This window comes from Taudactylus pleione, unplaced genomic scaffold, assembly GCF_031769625.1.
Source record: "Taudactylus pleione unplaced genomic scaffold, aTauple2 ptg000176l, whole genome shotgun sequence".
Lineage (NCBI taxonomy): Eukaryota > Metazoa > Chordata > Amphibia > Anura > Myobatrachidae > Taudactylus > Taudactylus pleione.
Genome location: NW_028284578.1, coordinates 3,129,443 through 3,149,970, shown reverse-complemented (window position 1 = coordinate 3,149,970; position 20,528 = coordinate 3,129,443). Strand labels below are relative to the sequence as shown.

The 20,528-nt window shown below is 43.7% G+C and overlaps 1 protein-coding gene across 6 annotated transcripts in view; it reads right to left on the bottom strand.

Moving 5' to 3' along the window:
• LOC148520520 (LON peptidase N-terminal domain and RING finger protein 1-like) overlaps positions 1 to 20,528 on the bottom strand; it is a 105,997-nt gene that overhangs the window by 12,425 nt on the left and 73,044 nt on the right. For 3 of the 6 annotated variants that reach the window (XM_088475682.1, XM_088475683.1, XM_088475685.1), the window contains 2 exons: positions 18,645 to 18,803; positions 8,443 to 8,743 (listed from right to left, as the gene is read on the bottom strand). In XM_088475682.1, the coding sequence (XP_088331808.1) occupies positions 8,443 to 8,743; positions 18,645 to 18,803 (460 nt within the window). Of the gene's footprint in view, positions 1 to 8,442; positions 8,744 to 18,644; positions 18,804 to 20,528 lie in introns of those variants that run through there. The other 3 variants (XR_015878864.1, XM_088475684.1, XM_088475686.1) reach the window with 3 other exon arrangements.

Here is a 20,528-nt window from a genome sequence, read left to right as displayed (position 1 = left end):
CTAGCAGAGAGAAGGGAGCTATCTGATGCTGGACTGCTTGTTGTTACTTTATTAGCCAAATTTTGCAAACACGTTGGATGGATGCGCTGTAGATGACATATCAGGGAGGAGGTTCCTAGATGGTTAAGGTCCCTACCTCTACTTACTCTGGCATGATAATGTGTACAGATGGCTTGACAATTGTTTTCCGGATTTGGGTAGAAATTATTCCAAACAATATTTTTTTTATGCCCAGTCATGACAATGGGTTTTTCCTTATCATGAGCAACAACTGTTTCCACTGGGTCCTGATTTACACAAACAACATCCTCATCATCAACATCCTTATCCTCCTCATCCTGGTGCAATTCCACAGAAGCATCCTCTATTTCTATGTCAGCATGTTGAGACTTGTGATGCTCATCCCCACATTTGCAGAGAACGCACAAGTGGTGGAAGGGGGCTCCTCTTTGAGCACAGTTTTGGAAAGGTCAGGCTCACACATGGCACCTGCCGACACACTTAGACTCTGCTCAGGGATTTGTGACATTTCTGAGTGCACAGTTGGTTCCTGTGCCTTAACGATTTTCATTTTGTTTAAACATCTACAGGGAGAATGGCTTAAAGCATTATAAGAGGCAGAACCACCAGTCATAAATAAAGGCCAAGGTCTTAGCCTTTCCACTTGTGGTGAAAGGCATATTGCTAATTTTTTGTCTTTCTGCAGATAACTTTCCCTTTGATGTTTTTTCTTTACCTATGTAAAAGATTGATTCTTTGATTTTAGATGCCCTGACTTAAGCCCTGCATGCCCTTAGGCATCGGTTTCAATAGACGACGTAGACGCACTAGTATCGTCATGACTGGTGGCACTGGCAGCAACTACAGCACTAGTATGTGGTTCATGCTCTCCACTTAACTTATGGTTCTTCAGATCAACTAATACGAACAAAATGGGGGACAGCACACAAGCCAATTTGTACCAATTTTAAATATTACACTGCGGTATCAATGACCTACAGTGTCACAATATTTTTTATGAATACACTGTGCTACCACTTAGTGTCACAATACGTGCTGCTGAATATTATACTGTGTTTCCACTTAGTGTCACAATATTTTTTATGAATAATACACTGCGTTTCCACTTACAGTGTCGCAATATGTGTTGAATATTACACTGCGTTTCCACTTAATGTGATAAGTTTTATGAATATAGTACACTGCGGTATTACTGACCAACAGTGCCAGAATACTTGTATAAATAATATTATACTGTGACGCTGTTGGTCAGTAAAACCGCAGTGTTTTGGATACACTGTGGGGGGGGGCACGGCATACAGCGTCACAATATATATTTTTTACTTTTTTTTAGTTCCTTTTACTTTTTTTTTTTACAGCCCATGGACAGACAGCACACTGGATGGACAGCACAACCCTGGACAGCACACCCCTTGACGGACAGCACAGCACACCCCTGGATTAGCAAAGCAATGATAAATAATACAGCCCCCTGGACAGAACACAGCACACCCTGCCGGGATTGGACAACACAGCCCAGCAAAGCACACCCCTGTATTGGACAACACAGCCCAGCAGAGCGCACCGAAGAGAGGGACTTCTATACAATCCAAAACCCATGAGAATCCGGACAGCAGGATGATGACGTTTTGCCTCGTTTTGGGATCACAGTTAAGCAGGAAAACCCAAGATGGACTCTGATCCCAGCCCGTATCGCAATGTTCGGGTGGGTCTGGTTCTCAGAGAACCGGACCCACTCATTCTACTTAATACAGGAACTCCATTTGTGAGGCAGCACCTGCTTTCAATATACTATGTGTTGCTCACTTATTGTATCTTATCTTGATGGTAGTTTTGTATATGTCATCAATACATAGGGCATGTTGTACTAAGCATCACATCCATGATGCGGTACATTCACCACTTATCGGGTACATACCAGCGTTAATTACGCCAGTATGTATTTAGAATTGCAATTTCGATTGCAATGGACAGCTTTCCCGATAAGAGGTGTCCTTTGCGATAGAGGTACTTCCGGGTTTATTACCCAGAAGTCCCTCTGTGCATGAGCAGAACTGCACGTGCCATGCGGGGAACACTGGGGGTCATTCAGACCCGCTCGCGAGCGGCAGTACGCTCGCAAGTGGGTCGATGTTCCCCACTGCGCATGCGAACGACAGAGGGAGCTCCGTCGTGCGCATGCGCGAGACCCGGCGAGCGACGGGCTCACCATCGCTCCGGGTCTCGCACCAAAGGGGGCGTGCTGTCGATGTTGATTGACAGCACGCCCCCTTTGGTGGGCGTGCCTGCAGAAGGAGAACGCCTGCCGTCTGAAGCCGGCCCCACTGACATCACTAGTGATAGTGCCGCATGGGAACGCCTGCCGTCTGAAGCCGGTCCCACTGACATCACTAGTGATAGATAGAGCCAAAATCACTCCAGGGCTAGTCTGATAGAGCCAAAATCACTCCAGGGCTTGCGGCAGGGAGACCCTACCGCTGGGTCTCTGTCGCAAGTCCGATGGTCGCGATGGTCAAGACCATCGCGACCATCTTTATGGCCGCTCGCATATGGTCACCCACAGCTATGCAAGCGGCCAGGAGGCCGCTCCATTTTCATGGAGGAGGGCCCTGATTCAGAGCGAGCGCTCTGGTCAGAGCGTTCAGCTCTGAATCAGGCCCACTGGGAGGGATTCCATTGGATCCCTCCCAGAAGAAATGCAATGAGAAGCCCATAGGCCGGGTCCAAGCTCCGGAATGTATTTCCAGAGTCGTGGCCGCATTTTTGCCTTTAGTACATCTCGCCCATAGTATATAATGCAAGGTCATTTTAAAGGTTCATTAGATATCAATTAAAACAGGTCTCATACAAAAGAACTGGTGGCATCCACTAATAAATAAATAAATATAACACACATATACCCCTTGACAGAACTGGAGATATTGGAAATTTCATTTTCAGTGACTTAATTGTGTATTACCAGCCATTTTTCTTTACCAAAAGTGGCTGAAAATGTAAGTGGTTGCTAACACAATGTACAGTAGGCACAATTTCCCCGACTTCTGGGATTGATGTCCACGTAGCCACGGTCACCGTAGTAAGTGGGAGCAGGGCCTGATTAAGGGGGGGGGGGGGCGACAGGGGTGGTCGTCCCAGTGCCCACACACACAGAGGGGCCTCTACCTCTAGTGCACCTGCTGAAGTGGGGGCAGAGCCAATACGACAAGCCCCACCTCCATATCATCTGCAAATCGTGGGATTATGGCATGAGGAGGTGGGGCCTAATTATGCAAGGTGCCCGCTTTCATTAGCAACCAGCAGCTCCTGCATGTATGTGTACTGTTTTTTGTGTATGTATGTGTTAGTATGTATGTATGTGTTAGTATGTATGTATGTGTTAGTATATGTGTATGTGTTAGTATGTATGTGTTAGTATGTATGTATGTGTTAGTATGTATGTATGTGTTAGTATGTATGTGTGTGTGTATATATGAATTATTGTATATGCAGTATGTGTTAGTGTGTGTATACTGTGTATGTGTTAGTATGTATATATGTGTATATATGTGTTAGTGTGTGTATGTAGAAGTGTTCATGTGTGTGTATACTGTATACAATATGTGTGTGTTAGTGTGTATGTTGTGTGTGTATGCGCGTGTTTAACAGAAGGCAAGTAATCTTGGGGTAGGGATAGGCTCCGTGTGGCGGGGAAGGGAGGTAGGCTCCGTGTAGTTTGGAGGGGGCCCCCACAAGCCTTAATCCAGCCCGAGTGGGAGCAGTGTCCATCTGTCACTGGTGCATTTGGCAATTCAACTGTGCTTTCAGAGGAGGGAAATGGGATTGGGGATGGCCTGGGCATGCTCCCAGGAGGGCCGGATTAAGGACCACATGGGCCTGGGGCTGAAAATGTTGAAGGCTTTATTGAGAGAAGCTGTGACCAGTGTTGTGTGGGTGTGGCCAGTGCCATGTGGCTGTGACTTGTGCAGTGGGGTGTGGTCAGTGCCATATGGGTGTCTACAACAGGCTTGCCAACCCTCCCGATTTGGCCGGGAGCCTCCCGATTTTCGGGTGCCGCTCCCGGCCCCCCGGAAAGGCAGGCAAGCCTCCCGGAAGCTTGAGACCCTCCCCACCTCCCCCCTGACAAAAACGGAAACCCCCGCAGCGGGGGGCCCGGTGACGCGATTCGCGCAGAATCGCGTCATCGTGGCCCCGCCCCCTGCTTCACAATGCTGAAAATAACAGCATTGTGAAGAGGGGGCGGAGTCACGATGACGCAATCGTGCGTCCCCGCCCCCATCCCCGCCCCCAGTGTGCCACCAAATGGCCGCCCCCACCCTGGCTCCGCCCCCAATGGCCGGCCCCGCCCCCTGCTATTAGCCGACAATCAGCTCCCTCCCGGAAGGCTGGAGCTGATTGTCGGCAAGTATGGTCTACAACCCTCCTCCCTCATACACAGACACTATCACTCCTCCCTCATACACAGACACTATCACTCCTCCCTCATACACAGACACTATCACTCCTCCCTCATACACAGACACTATCAGCCTGACACAGACACTATCACTCCTCCCTCATACACAGACACTATCAGCCTGACACAGACACTATCAGCCTGTTCCCCTAAATATGTAAAACTATAACAATTGCGTAATTTTGTGAGGAAATAGAAATACATTTTTAATACTCATGATTTATGGCTGACCATCATGATGATGGGCCTCCAAATAAAATTAGGCCCATCTGCCCCATTGGTAATCTGGCCTAGGCTCACAGGATTTGTGACTGAAGCCCCCATCAATTATCACAGCTTTAGCTCATATATATTTTGCTCTGATAACTCTAGAAACTTTTACTAAATATCTCTGTAAATGCTATTAGCAGCTTTATTTTTTAAGGAAATTTATAATCAGTTAAAAAAAATTATGTTAGTCTATGTAACAGGGGCTGCGCCCTTCACTTTGGATGGAGGCAGGACACAGTCACCGCTCGGTTTGGTAGTGAGCCAGCCAGACAATAGCTTTAGCAGTACACAGTGCTCTTATCACATTACATCTGACAGCAAGAATGTTAAACGGCAGATTCATTCCCCGCAATCAAATTAACACTTCTGCTCATTACCAGTGTAATTTAATTGTAAAAAAAAAATCTGTAGCAATATTTACATTATTTAAAAGTAAAACAACTGGGTTTTTTTTGCTTTTCTTTTCAGGCAACTAATTTTTGGAATAAATGAGGCTTGTATTTGTGGAAAACAGCAGGTACAGTATAAGTTGCCTGAGACACAGATAACTGATACAGCAAGACTAGATTAATGTGCAGCGCCAATGCTGCGTATAGCCTAACTATCATTACTATACCCGAAGAGCACATGTGGGACATTAATAAAATACAGTGTTAGAACAGTGTGTGTTTAACAGAAAGATAGAAAGCTGGGATGCAGGGACACAAACATGCATGTGAAGAGATAAAGCAGGAGTTCAGTTAATCCCATAATCTTTTACGTTTCTAAAAGTACACAGTGGCACCATGTGGTAGACTAGGAATCCGATTAAAAACTGGTACAAAGGAGAGAGTTGGTGTTGCCAACAGCAACCAATAAAATTCAAACAACCTCAATAGGAATGCAATTTAAGCTGGCTACACACTCTGCCGACGGATCCACCTATGGCTGGATCCGCCGACACAGCGGCCGATCATGTAAGCTACACCCTGACATCACAACTGGGCGGGCATTTGAATTTGCCCACCCAGTTGTGCTGTCAGTCACCAGTGGACCCTGCATCAAGTGTACGGGTGGTGGGCTGGCCACCCGTACACACAGGGCCTGATCCAGAGCCGTTCGCTAGATACGATCACTCACTCCCAGCGTATGCAGATCCAGCGCACACCCAGCAAGGCAGGCGATCGCTCGGCTAGGCATTAGCACGCCCACTATGTCTTGGCGAGCGATCACTTTGCATAAGTAGATGCCCACCAGCCATTCATAAGACAACCACTTGCGCACGTCATCTCCAGGAAGTGCATGAGAACATTGGTACATCGATCACCAACGGTTGTGCTTGCAGCACTTGAGGTTGACTATACCTGCCTGCAAGCACTGCGATGCCTTCAGTGTGAAATGCAACAAGGTGACGTATACAATGATGCTGCCTGTTAATTATGCACGCCTATGAAACGGCGTTGAAACACACAGGCACGCCTGCGTTCGCACATCCACTCGCCATTTCTAGTGGCCTGCCGCTGTTACCACCCACAAATGGCCACTCCTGTCACTCATTCAACTTGGCAGTCTATGCTGAGCGAGCGAGTGATTCCCGGTCTATCGCAGTGGGTTGCGCACGCGCAATGTGATGCATACGCATGCGCAGAACACAAAAAACGTCCAGCAACGAGCGAGCGCATTCTAGCGAGCAGGTCTGAATCGGTATGCAATCGGGAAGCCAGCGGACGTAAGCTCGATAGCCGGCTTCCCGACTGCTTTATCCCGGCAAGGGTTAAATGACAGGCGTCTAATTCTAGACGCCTGTCATTTTACAGACGCCGGGAGACCGGGTTAGGCATCCCCCCGGGAGGTTAGGGTTAGGCTAGGGGGAGGGAGGGTTAGGGTTAGGCACCCCCGGGGGGGACTTAGGTTTAGGCGGCGGGGAAGGGGAGGTTAGGTTTAGGCACTTAGAGGGGGGATTAGGGTTAGGCACTGGGGGGGAAGGTTAGGGTTAGGCACCCCTAAGGAGGGTTAGGGTTAGGGGGGTTAGGTTAGCTTAGTTGATACTTACCTGGGGACGATCGGGATTTTCAGCCGTGTTGGCCTGCCGCTGTCGGGATTTGAACTTGTGTCCGGCGGTAATTCATATGTTTTCCGTCTGAATCAGGGCCACAGTCAGATGCACAGATATATCCGCAGATATATCGGCCATCTGCTGTGCTGCAGAGCAGATGCAATATGTCTGAATAAAGTAGTTCGCACATATCGGGGGCACTACAGACCCGCCGACGCGATCTCAATATATCAGCCTATGTATCGCCCAGTGTGTACCCAGCCTCAGAAGTTGCAAGCATTGCTCAAGCACACAATATGAAAAAGTGGCCCAATCTTAGTTTTGGTACTATCTGGCAAGGATGTGGTATGTCCTACCATTGCCACCATAGTGACCGATATTGGGGGAGATTCAATTTGGAATGCGATTTGGGCAATACTCTAGTGTTCCAAACCTTCATGCAATTATACTGTACTTGCTAACATTTGAAAACTACATTGAACAATATCCTATATTAGTTTTTTACAAACAGGAAATTACAAATGCATATCTAGCATCTTCAATGCAAAATAAAAACAAAACATGTATACACCTCGACCTCCTGACCGCCCCATGCTAAAACACAGCCCTGAAATCCAGCCCTGGAGAAAATCTGACCCTACTGCGCTGTGTTTCGCACAGCACACACAAGCAGGCAGTATAGTAGCAGTAGCTCAGGGGAGGGAGGCTGGGGGGAGGAGGGGGTGGAGTTAAAGGGCAGGGTAAGACTAGAGCCCCTCCCTTCCCCCCGCAATAACACTGACTGGGAGGGAGGCAGAGGAAGGAAGAGCCACTCGAGGAGCCATGCTGCCATGCCGGTCAGCGTATCCACAACAGGTAAGGTATTCCGCCTGGGGTTACATTTGCAGTGAGTCAGTATGATATGGATGCTCTGACAGTGAGAGCTATAGAGGGGGCAATCAGCGGGGAAAAACTTGGGAAAGCTTAGTGAAAGCTAGCAAAAATCAAGTGTATTATACATACATAGTCAACGTTTCAAGGCCATGGTGGACCTTTTCTCAAGGGTGCTGTACATGAATTAGGAATGAAAATATAGTGTTATGGATTATTTGAGGGAAGGGGGACCCAAAACAGGTATCTTGACTAGGGCCCATAAGGTCTAAATCCGGCTCTGGATGTATCAAGCCTTTGAAAGAGATAAACTGGAGAAAGATATGAGATTTATCAAAGCTTGGAGAAATAATGTACCAACCAATCAGCTTATAACAGTCATTTTACAGGCTGTGTTTGAAAATTGACAGTTAGGAGCTGATTGGTTTGTACTTTGGGGTCCTATTCACTAAGGCCTTTGAGAGACAGATAAGTTCCAGCAAATCAGCTCCAAATGCCATGTTACAGGCTATGTTTGAATAGTGACAGGAGCTGATTGGCTGGGACTTCTCTTTCTCCACTTCATCTCTCTCCAAGGCTTAGTGAATAGACCCCTAAATCTCTTTCCACAGCTTAGTACATGTTCCTCTCTCTTTTTCCAAGGTTTCATGTATCTAACCCATTATCCATCTCCAATATTTGATAAATCTCCCCCCTTAGATTTGAGAGAAGAAAACGGTTATTCTGCTTGAAGGTCTCCTGTTCGATAAGCCTAAGGCTTATTTTTGCAACAACCTTATCCCCTAATGCTGACCTGTATGTTGTCGTCTTTTGGAGGTGGGCTGGTATGATGCATGAAGACACGCCCTGTGTGCTGTGAGAAGCATTCTTCTAGCTCTTGGTACACCATATCATGTAATCTTTGTACCTCCTGCAGTTCCTCACCCTCCAGCTTCTTGTCCACCAGGTATTCTATCTCTGCTTTGTGGTATCCATCTATTTGTCCCCTCTGCAACACTCGGAAACGTCTTCTACCAACTGTCTCCACCAGTGATCGTCCATCTGGCAAATAGTCCAAGTGCAAGATCTCCAACATGCAGCCAAAGTCTGAAAAGCTGTATACAGAGAGAAATAAGACGACTCGTACAGCAAAGATTAAATGTCAATTATGTAAGTCAATAGGGAGTAAATGTATTTTTTTATTGGCGTCCTCCTGTGTTATTACCAAAATCTTTATATCATTCAGAAAAATAGGTTTAAGTTTTTTAGACCATCACCACTTATTTGGAAAGCAGCAAAACATTCTGCAGGGACGGACGTAACAAAAACTACAAAATATAAATCCTATATAAAAGCAAAAGAAGTACATCTACTATATAAAAGTGAAAAATAGTCCTTCTGTCTTTCTATACAAATCCACAGTTTACAAGCCACGATCGTGAAATTTTACATACAAGCGTATTAAAACACAGCGGAGGCAACAAAAAAAAATTGGAAATCAAAATTAATTACTGTTAATTTTAATTAATGAAAAACCACAATTTTTGCATAGTAGTCGCCCTCTACAGGTCAGGTACGGAATTACAAACGGATTTAGCTTATCTACTATTTTTTCTTTTCTATCTTTTCTACTAAATCAAAATTACTATTAATTTTTAATTAATTAAAAAACACAATTTTTGCAAAGCATTCGCCCTCTACAGATCAGGTACAGAATTAGAAAAGGATTTAGCTTATCTACTATTTTTTTCTTTTCTATCTTCTCTACTGTATAAAAGTGAAAATTTGTACTTTTGTCTTTCTATACAAATCCACAGTTACAAGCAAAGATTGTGACATTTTACATATGAGAGTATTAAAACACGGCGGAGGCAAATAAAAAATTTTTAAATGGAAATTAATTACTGTTCATTTTTAATTAATTAAAAAACACAACTTTTGCTGGACGCTCATTGTAGGGCCTCACGGCATATGGGTAGGGCCTTGGAGCAAGCATTTTGTGTTGTCATGTTTTGTCATGATCTTAATGTTTATTATCGAAGAGAGCTTTAGCAGGCTTTGTCAGCATTCTCAGCTCTCTGACTATACCAAATTACACAACAACATTCACTTCTTTCTTCCAACTGTGTCAAAAGGATGACTTTGCAAGGACCCTGCTGTACTGTGAGCTGCCAAAATATTACACATGGAATGCTTCTCCAAAAGTTTTTCTGCACAGAAACAGGGAGTCACTGTAGATGGTCATCCTGGTATCAGAGCAACAGAAGTTCTTGGCCATGTTTACACTGTACATCCTACACATTTTGAATGCTTCTATCTCCAAAGTTTGCTTTACACCGTTACAGGTCCTACTTCCTTCGAAGACCTTAGGACTGTTCATGGGGAAGTTTGTCACACTTTTCGTGAGGCCTGCCTAAGGAGAGGTTGGTTGGAGGATGATGTGTTCTTGCAGACAGAGGGTAGAGAGGGCTCCTGCTCATTAGAGCATTAGTCTCGAGGAAGAGGGCAATAGTGAGACGAAGGACCTGATACAGAGGTGGACACAGAAGTGCACGCAGCAGCGTCTATTGGCGGACGCCAGTCCATGACATTATGTTCGAATGTGCGAGGATTGAGATGTCCATTTTCAGCATCCATACATGCAGTAATACTGATCAGTGCGTCCCTAGATGCTACTATCAGCTGCACCATCGAAGACTGCATCTGCCCTATGGCAGATGCAGATTGCCCGTCATACTATATTATTATTATTATTATTATTATTATCATCATCCTCTATTTATATGGCACTACAAGGGTTCCGCAGCGCCTCACAAAGTACACAAATGAGCAAACTCATAAAACAGTGACTTACAATACTAAACAATACAGAATAAAAACAGTTTAGAAACATTGCTGCAGCCATCATAACACTCAAAAAAGCAGCAGGGCATCAGCAACCAAGTGTTAAGTGCGCTTGTGGAGAGTTTTGAGTAGATGATCGTATGAGTGAGGGAAGGAAAAGCACATAAGGGAAGAGGGCCCTGCTCGTGAGAGCTTACATTCTATAGGGGAGGGGGAGACAGACAGAAAACACAAATAGGGTAGACAGTGAGGAAGAAGCATGTAAGCAGCAGGTTAGGATGAGATCTGGAAGGCTTTGAAGTAGTGGATCTTGAGAGCTTGTTTGAAGATTTGTAGAGAAGTGGAGAGTCTGATAGGGAGAGGGAGAGAGTTCCAGAGGAAGGGAGCAGCTTGGGTGAGATCTTGGAGGCAGGAGTGGGAGGAAGTAATCAGTAGACAAGATAGGTTGCATGCATTTGTAGGAGAGGGAGGGAGATTAGTGTGATGGAGATGAAGGTGTGGTAAGATTATAGGGAGAGGAGGGTGGGTGCTGAGCTTAGTGGTGGGGAAGTAGGACCATTGTGGGAGAGAAAAGAATGAAAGCGGAGTAAGAGGAGAGGGAGGGAAGCAGAGGGGAGGAATACAGAAGAGGGGAGATAACGGGAGGAAACAGTGGAGGAGACTAGGGGGGGGGGAGGATAGAGGTGGGAACAGGGGGTAGAATAAAGGATTAGGTAGATACTGAGTAAGTGAGAATTTGACGAAATCATAGTCATGGTGTGGATGAGGTAAGAAAGGGGGAGAAATACTATAGTCTCCTATGCAGCATCGCCTTTGTGCATACTCTCTGTGTAACACATGCGCCGTACAAGTTTTTAAATATATTCCTGCAAGCACAATTGCAAAAAAAAAAATTTGTCAATTACACAAACTTTGTCATTACGCATGTCTGAGTCAGGCCCACTAGGAGAAACTGGGGTTCAGTGGGCATGGAGACAAAGACTGTAGCTGGTAAAGGGGGCGTGGTATATTACACCAATGGTCAACATTTATTAGACAACATTAAAGTGTCGACATGGTCGTTATGTAGGCATTAAACATGTCGACATGTTCACAGTATGAACATTGGCCATGTCGACCTTTATCATGTTGACACTGATGTAATGTTGACATTGTTCCAACGTTGACTGTTTTTACTGTGACTCTTTGTCCCTAACGCTAACACGCACGTCAGCATGTTCACAATGTTGACATTCTGTCGACATTTTCATTATACAGGTGTTGACAGTTGAGGTGGACATTTACACCATGTCTATATCATAACTGTCGACAAAGTGAATATCCACTTTGCGACTGCATACTGTCAGAGGAAATCTTAAGTTTGTGGGGTTTGGCAAAACAGAGGCTATTCTGTCGAATTTCAAGTCTCTACATGTAATAGAATCTAAAAAGAAATAGAAATCCGCCAGAATCAATCTTCAATGGACGCCGTATTGTTGTAAATCAATAATGATGTATAGAGCTACGTTTCGGTGTGCAACCCCCTTTGTCAAGCCCACATTGTTTAGTGTGGGCTTGACAAAGGGGGTTGCACCCCGAAACATAGCTCTATACATCATTATTGATTTACTACAAGTTTCCGTGTGCTGTTCTTTTCTATGGCTGTATATATATATATATGTATATATATGTATATATATATTACATATATATATACATATACATATACACACAGTCAGGTGCATAAATATTGGGACATTGACAGAATTTTCATATTTTGGCCTCTATTCACCACCACAATGGCTTTGAAATGAAACAAACAAGATGTGCTTTAACTACAGACTTTCAGATTTAATTTGAGGGTAATTACATCCAAATCAGGTGAACGGTGTAGGAACGGTTTCTATATGTGCCTCCCACTTTTTAAGGGGCCAAAAGTAATGGGACAAACTAAACAATCCTAAATCCAGCTTTCACTTTTTAATACTTTGTTGCAAATCCTTTGCAGGCAATTACAGCCTGAAGTCTGGAACGCATAGACATCACCAGACGCTGGGTTTCATCCCTGGTGATGCTCTGCCAGGCCTCTACTGCAAATGACTTCAGTTCCTGCTTGTTCTTGGGGCATTTTCCCTTCAGTTTTGTCTTCATCAAGTGAAATGCATGCTCAATCGGATTTAAGGTCAGGGGATTGACTTGGCCATTGCATAACATTCCACTTTTTAGCCTTAAAAAACTCTTTGGTTGCTTTTGCAGTATGCTTCAGGTCATTGTCCATCTGCACTGTGAAGCGCCGTCCAATGAGTTCTGAAGCATTTGACTGAATATGAGCATATAATATTGCCCGAAACACTTCAGAATTCATTCTGCTGCTTTTGTCAGCAGTCACATCATCAATAAATACAAGGAAACCAGTTCCATTGGCAGCCATATATGCCCATGCCATGACACTACCATCACCATGCTTCACTGATGAGGTGGTATGTTTTGGATTATGAGCAGTTCCTTTCCTTCTCCATACTCTTCTCTTCCCATCACTCTGGTACAAGTTGATCTTTGTCTAATCTATCCATATGATGTTGTTCCAGAACTGTAATGACTTTTTTAGATGTTGTTTGGCAAACTCTAATCTGGTCTTCCTGTTTTTGAGGGTCACCAATGGTTTACATCTTGTGGAGAACCCTCTATATTCACTCTTGTGAAGTCTTCTCTTGATTGTTGACTTTGACACACATACACCTACCTCCTGGAGAGTGTTCTTGATTTGGCCAACTGTTGTGAAGGGGTTTTTCTTCACCAGGGAAATAATTCTTCTGTCATCCACCACAGTTGTTTTCCGTGGTCTTCTGGGTCTTTTGGTGTTGCTGAGCTCTCCGGTGCGTTCTTTCTTTTTAAGAATGTTCCAAACAGTTGATATGGCCACACCTAATGTTTTTGCTATCTCTCTCATGGGTTTGTTTTGATTTTTCAGCCTAATGATGGCTTGCTTCACAGATAGTGACAGCTCTTTGGATCTCACATTGAGAGTCGACAGCAACTAATTCCAAATGAAAATGTTACACCTAGAATCAACTCCAGACCTTTTACCTGCTTAATTGATAATGAAATAATGAGGGAATAGCCCACAACTGTCCATGAAATAGCTTTTGAGTTGATAGTCCCATTACTTTTGGCCCCTTAAAAAGTGGGAGGCACATATAGAAACCGTTGTAATTCCTACACCGTTCACCTGATATGCATGCAATTACCCTCAAATTAAAGCTGAAAGTCTGCAGTTAAAGCACATCTTGTTTGTTTCATTTCAAAGCCATTGTGGTGGTGAATAGAGGCCAAAATATGAAAATTCTGTCAATGTCCCAATATTTATGCACCTGACTGTATATATATATGGATAGCCAATAAGATTCGGTAAAAAAAAACGAACGGAACAGAGTAGAACCGAGCCTGCACATCCCTAATATATATATATTTTTATACACACATACATACACACACACACACACAGTCCAGTGCTTAAATATCGGGACATTGACAGAATTTTCATATTTTGGTCTCTATTCACCACCACAATGGCTTTGAAATGAAACTGTCGAAGCTGGATAATTGGCTGAGACAATATCAGTTTAAAATTGAATCGCGGCGACGCCATCTTGCGACTGGCCGCAAAACGCCATCTTGGAAATGAGATCGCAAGACGCCATTTTGCGAATGGCCGCCCAAGCGCCATTTTAGATAAATTCACATTTAAGTACATATGGCGATATTACTAATAGCATCATGTGATTGCATCTTTCACCATTTCTCATATACACATTAATATGCACAATTGCGCTGTTAACTAGTCGCATATTAGCGAATGCATAAGATCCTATATGAAAACGCTGTTTAGTAGCTAAATGCGCAAGCATCTGTCCCCAGTTAACTAGCTTCTTTATATCAAACCCCATATACTCACACATTACATATTCACATACAAGGTTCCATAAGCTTTAAGGTATAAGATTTAAGATTGTTCATTAAGTATAAATGCTATGAAATAAAGATTGTTTGGTAACTAAAGTTTTATACATGATAAGTAAGCAGTGTTTGGTTTTGTACTGATGCGTACTCTTTCCACAGTATTCCGGTATTATCGGTGGGGAGATCGCATCATGCATTCTCAACTTATGGACCGCAGAGACAACAAAATGTATATAATATGAATAACTGTTAGGATGTTGCATGTGGCGGGAATCTAGGGACCCTCAGTTGTTGGAGGCTGGGTTGTGTCTATTTGAATCAGCCTGTTAAATGCTCTTTAACAGATGTATCCCCCTTGGGAACCAATAGCATCAGCAACAAACTTCTCTATTGTGTTGTCTATTCCTGGGGGGTATAAATATGTGTGCTCCAACACTGGGTCTTTAGTCTTCGTGCTGAATGCTGATAGACGAGGGGTTTCTTGCTGATGCCTAACATCTGGTCCGGAAGTGCTGCGTATGTATACTGTACTTGGGTCTGTATAATTCCTTTGCACCGAATTGTGTCTGGATCAATAGCGTGTAACTGACTGTACTTTTACCTGAATACTACTTGTGCTTTGGAACCACAGATTCCAGGTCTTAAGTCTTTATTTAATGTATGACTGCGTACGCAAATTAGCATTATCCTTAGGAGGTATAGGCAGGATATTAGAAGGTATAGGAAGGAGTGTATAGAGGTTCTGATCCAGTATCGTTAAAACAAACAAGATGTGCTTTAACTGCAGACTTTCAGATTTAATTTGAGGGTAATTACATCAGGTGATATGTGCCTCCCATTTTTTAAGGGGCCAAAAGTAATGGGACTATCAACTCAAAAGCTATTTCATGGACAGGTGTGGGCTATTCCTTCGTTATTTCATTATCAATTAAGCAGGTAAAAGGTCTGGAGTTGATTCTAGGTGTGACATTTGCAATTGGAATCAGTTGCTGTCGACTCTCAATATGAGATCCAAAGAGCTGTCGCTGTCAGTGAAGCAAGCCATCATTAGGCTGAAAAATCAAAACAAACCCATGAGAGAGATAGCAACAACATTAGGTGTGGCCAAATCAACTGTTTGGAACATTCTTAAAAAGAAAGAATGCACCAGAGAGCAACACCAATAGACCCGGAAGACCACGGAAAACAACTGTGGTGGATGACAGAAGAATTATTTCCCTGGTGAAGAAGTTGGACAAATCAAGAACAATCTCCAGGAGGTAGGTGTATATGTGTCAAAGTCAACAATCAAGAGAAGACTTCACAAGAGTGAATATAGAGGGTTCACCATAAGATGTAAACCATTGGTGAGCCTCAAAAACAGGAAGAACAGATTAGAGTTTGCCAAACAACATCTAAAAAAGCCATTACAGTTCTGGAACAACATCCTATGGATAGATTATACAAAGATCAACTTGTACCAGAGTGATGGGAAGAGAAGAGTATGGAGAAGGAAAGGAACTGCTCATGATCCAAAACATACCACCTCATCAGTGAAGCATTGTGGTGGTAGTGTCATGGCGTGGGGATATATGGCTGCCAATGGAACTGGTTCCCTTGTATTTATTGATGATGTAACTGCTGACAAAAGCAGCAGAATGAATTCTGAAGTGTTTCGGGCAATATTATATGCTCATATTCAGTCAAATGCTTCAGAACTCATTGGATGGCGCTTCACAGTGCAGATGGACAATGCCCCGAAGCATACTGCAAAAGCAACCAAAGAGTTTTTTAAGGCTCAAAAGTGGAATGTTATGCAATGGCCAAGTCAATCCCCTGACCTGAATCCGATTGAGCATGCATTTCACTTGATGAAGACAAAACTGAAGGGAAAATGCCCCAAGAACAAGCAGGAACTGAAGACATTTGCAGTAGAGGCCTGGCAGAGCATCACCAGGGATGAAACCCAGCGTCTGGTGATGTCTATGCATTCCAGACTTCAGGCTGTAATTGCCTGCAAAGGATTTGCAACAAAGTATTAAAAAGTGAAAGCTATATATATACACACACACACACACACACACACACACACACAAAATGGTGGTATACGGCGCTAGTCTTATCCTAGATCAGTTGTTTCAAATGTCAGTTAAGACAATAGTCCGTTCAATATTTCAGTCCACTTTAAATGCACTCCCCTGTATAAAGGGGTGGCTGCTCTTCTTCCCAAACGGCTGTAGTTCAACCAGCTCCAATAATAATATGCAAAAGGTGGAAAACAGCGCCTCCTAATGCAGTCATTTTTAGGTACAAGAAAAAAATCCTTCACCAGGACTTATCACCCTCTATGTGCTGGACGTGCACCTTATATGGTGGACTACACCACTTGATGTAATGACTCCAATAGCAAATCATCAGATCCTTATCCCTTTGGCACAGTGCGTATTCATGGACAAGAATTGTTGATCTTTCAGCTCAATCTTATGGAACTGCTAATAGCTGAGCTACTATATATACTTTTATAACATTACCAATATATCACTTTAATAATGTTATTGACAGGGGCCCCCACAAGTTTGTTGCCCAGGGGCCCCCGCAAACCTTAATCCGGCCCTACCTATGGTAATAGCACTAGCAGTGCAGTGGCCAGTGGCTGTGTGGTTAATAAATGTTTGTAAAAAAAAAGAATTAAAGGTGTCAGTATATCATTGGTCAGTTTATGTCGGGCAGTCTCATAGTGAGGGAGGAAGTCTGACTGAAGGGAGCTGTGGAGGATGTGAGTGAGTGGAAAGAAAGAGCATCAGGTGGTTGCTAGCTAGTAGCAAGCTACTAAATACAGAAGGAAAAGAACCAGGTAGAAGAGAAGAACTGGGTGGAAAGGGAGCATGGTCGAGGGGAAAGAGGAAAGGAGTGCTGGATATGACGTGAGAAAATTACTGAACAGATGTTGTTTCTTTTGTCTTTGGAGCAAGCGGCAACGCCGGGGGGGGAAGAAGAGGGTTGGGATGATCCGGGCAAGTCGAATGTGGCAAGCAGGCAATGATTGATTCAGTGTATATTATGGACTTAAAGTAACTTGCATATAGAGAGACTGGTATATTAAGAAAACAGGATACATTTGCTGTGCAAAAAGTTAGGTTTGGAGCAAAATTTTTTGGCGCTCAATAGTATGGAGGCACTTGTGAAGACTGCAGTTATTTTTGGAGCGCCAGGCTTGGGGTTCGCCAGAGATGGTGTCCGGTGACTGGAGCTGCCTCATCTACAGCTGCAGGGAATTTAGAGTTGTAGAAAGAGACTGCTGTATCAGGCCAGGACAAGCTAGTAATAGGTGAGAAACTGGGTAGAGGATTGGATGAAGGGCATGGCCGATGCTACCATTAGGCAACCTTAGGCAGCCACCTAAGGGTGCCGGCCACTAGAGGGCGCCGCTGAGTCCACAAAAAAAAAAATGAATGGCATAATTCAAGGCTGAGTTTCATAAAACGAGTTTGCGACAGTGTTAAGAGGTACATTATGATTTTGGCGCTCTGCTGTGTGTAATATTCTATATAGTATATTATGAATATGGGACACTGCTGTGTGGCATGTTATTTAACTGGGGAGACTGATGCGTTGCATATTATGAATTGGAGGGAGCAGGGGCGGTTGATGAAATGTTGCCTAGGGCACCCAGAAACCTTGCCCCGGCCTTGATCAAGGGCATTTAGATTTCCTTGAATTCAATACATTAGTATTCTCTATGCACTGCCCTTTTGATATTGCATATACCATTTCCACTGAAAAGGTCTATGCAATATCCAAGGGTAAATAAACATTACCTTTATCCTGGATGACATGAAATCCTTGCTGAAAACACAGGGAAGTTGTCTGAAGGTGGATATACTTTTAGGTAAGGGTGTATCCGCCAGTATATTGAAAGAAATTAAAGTGACATTACACTCTAATATTACTACAGTAATAATTGTATTTGTTAGAATAATTCCGCTAACTTAGTAAGAGAGTGTTTGAGATATTTTGGTTAAAAGCTTTGGCTTGGTAAAAACAAATTACGTGGTTAAAAGAACACTCATAAGAATGTAATGACCAGCGGCATCATGGAGGCATTTCACGCTGTTATTTTACATGGAACCAAGTGAATGGTTTGGCTTCATTGCCATGAATACTGGTTTTGCCTATAAAGAAGCCACTTCCCCTGTGTTTAGGTGAAAAGAGAACTAGAAAGAAAGTGTAATATAAGTAACAGCTGTTCAGTACCTCTTACCACTCTCATACAGGCACATCCCAAAACTCTTGGTCCCAGTTTCAAGGCAGCGTCTCATCATGAGGCGATAACGTGGTTCAAAAACATGGAGAGGACAGGGGACTTCGGGGAAGGCCACCGTACAGACAAAGATCGGCACACTGCTGACCAGGCTAAAAGGGAGAAAAAGCTATTAGTGTTTGTGGACCATAGCAAGATAAACACTAGAGAGAGTCTTTACTGTAAGAAGCATTATGGGAGTAGGCAGATCTATTTTACATACACCGGATGACCTTCAAGCGTTCCCTCCCATGGGCAAAATCACTTTGAGCAATACAGGTAAATAATACCAAGACTATAGGGGAAATGTATCAAACACTGTAAAAAGTAGAGAAGTGGACATTGGAGAAATGTAGTTTCCTATAGGAAACAATCAGCTTCTACTTGAATTCCTGTTTTATTTTCTTTCACATTATTACAATGCAAAAAAAAAAAAAAAGATCCTTTTTTCTTGAAACGTTATGCAGCACAATCTTCTTGCACCAGTTTGACGTTAATACTTTGTGCAGCTGTTGAGTGTGCGGATGGTCTACATGTTGTTATAGTCCTTCCCACTTTAAATTTGTAGATATATTTCCACAGAGATGGCTGAGCTAAAATACTCAGGGCTGCGCTTAACTTTCTAATGCTCTGATTGGCTACAGGTTGTGGGTCCTGCCCACTCTATTCTCTAGCACTCAGGGTTTTCACCAGTTTTATAAAATAATACAATAAGCTCTCTGGCGCTATTCAAACATCCTAATTATTATGTAAATAAGTATTCAAACTAGGGGTGTGCACCGGCCACTTTTCGTGTTTTGGTTTTGGATCTGGATCTTTCTTCGTGTTTTGGATCTGGATTGGTTTTGCCAAAACCACCCTTCCGTGTTTTGGGTTCTGGGTTTTGTGTTTTGGATCTGTATTTTTTTGAAAAAAAGCATAAAAACAGCTAAAATCACAGAATTTGTAGGTTTTTCTGCTCCTATGCTATTATTAACCTCAATAACCTTAATTTCCAGTCTATTCTGAACACCTCACACCTCACAATAGTGTTTTTATGTCCAAAAGGTTGCACCGAGGTAGCTGGATGACTATGCTAAGCGACATGAGTGGGCGGCACAAACACGTGACCCATCTAGGCGTGAAACTGCCGTGGCAGACAGGATGGCAGTTTGAAAAACTAGGCCCCAAACTGTACATAATGCAAAGAAAAAAAAGAGGTGCAAGATGGAATTGTCCTTGGGCCCTCCCACCCACCCTTATGTTGCATAAACAGGACATGCACACTTTAACAAACCAATCATTTCAGCGCCAGGGTCTGCCACACAACTGTGGCTGAAATGATTGGTTCGTTTGGGCCCCCACAAAACAAGCTGGCAATTAATCTGTCCCTGCACAAACTGGCTCTACGGAGGCAAGATGTCATCCTCATCCTCCTCATCCACCGATTCCTCACCCTCTTCAGTGTGTACATCCTCATCCTCACAGAGTATTAATTCGTCCCCGCTGGAACCACAGGTCCCTCTGTACGTTCTGGAGGCTGGTCTCCCTGGAAGAGTTGATAATTCATTTTATGAACATCATCTTCTCCACATTTTGTGGAAGCAACCTCCTACATCTTTCGCCGACAAGGTTCCCGGCTGCACTAAACACTCTTTCGGAGTACACACTGGAGGGGGGGGCAACTCAGGTAAAATAGAGCCAGTTTGTACAGGGACCTCCAAATTGCTTCGTTTTCCTGCCAGTACAGGTACGGACTGTCTGACATGCCTACTTGGATGCTGTCACCGATGTAATCCTTTAACAGACAGATGCACGCTTGTCGCTGCTGCTTTGAGGATGCAAGTGCGGCTACAGCC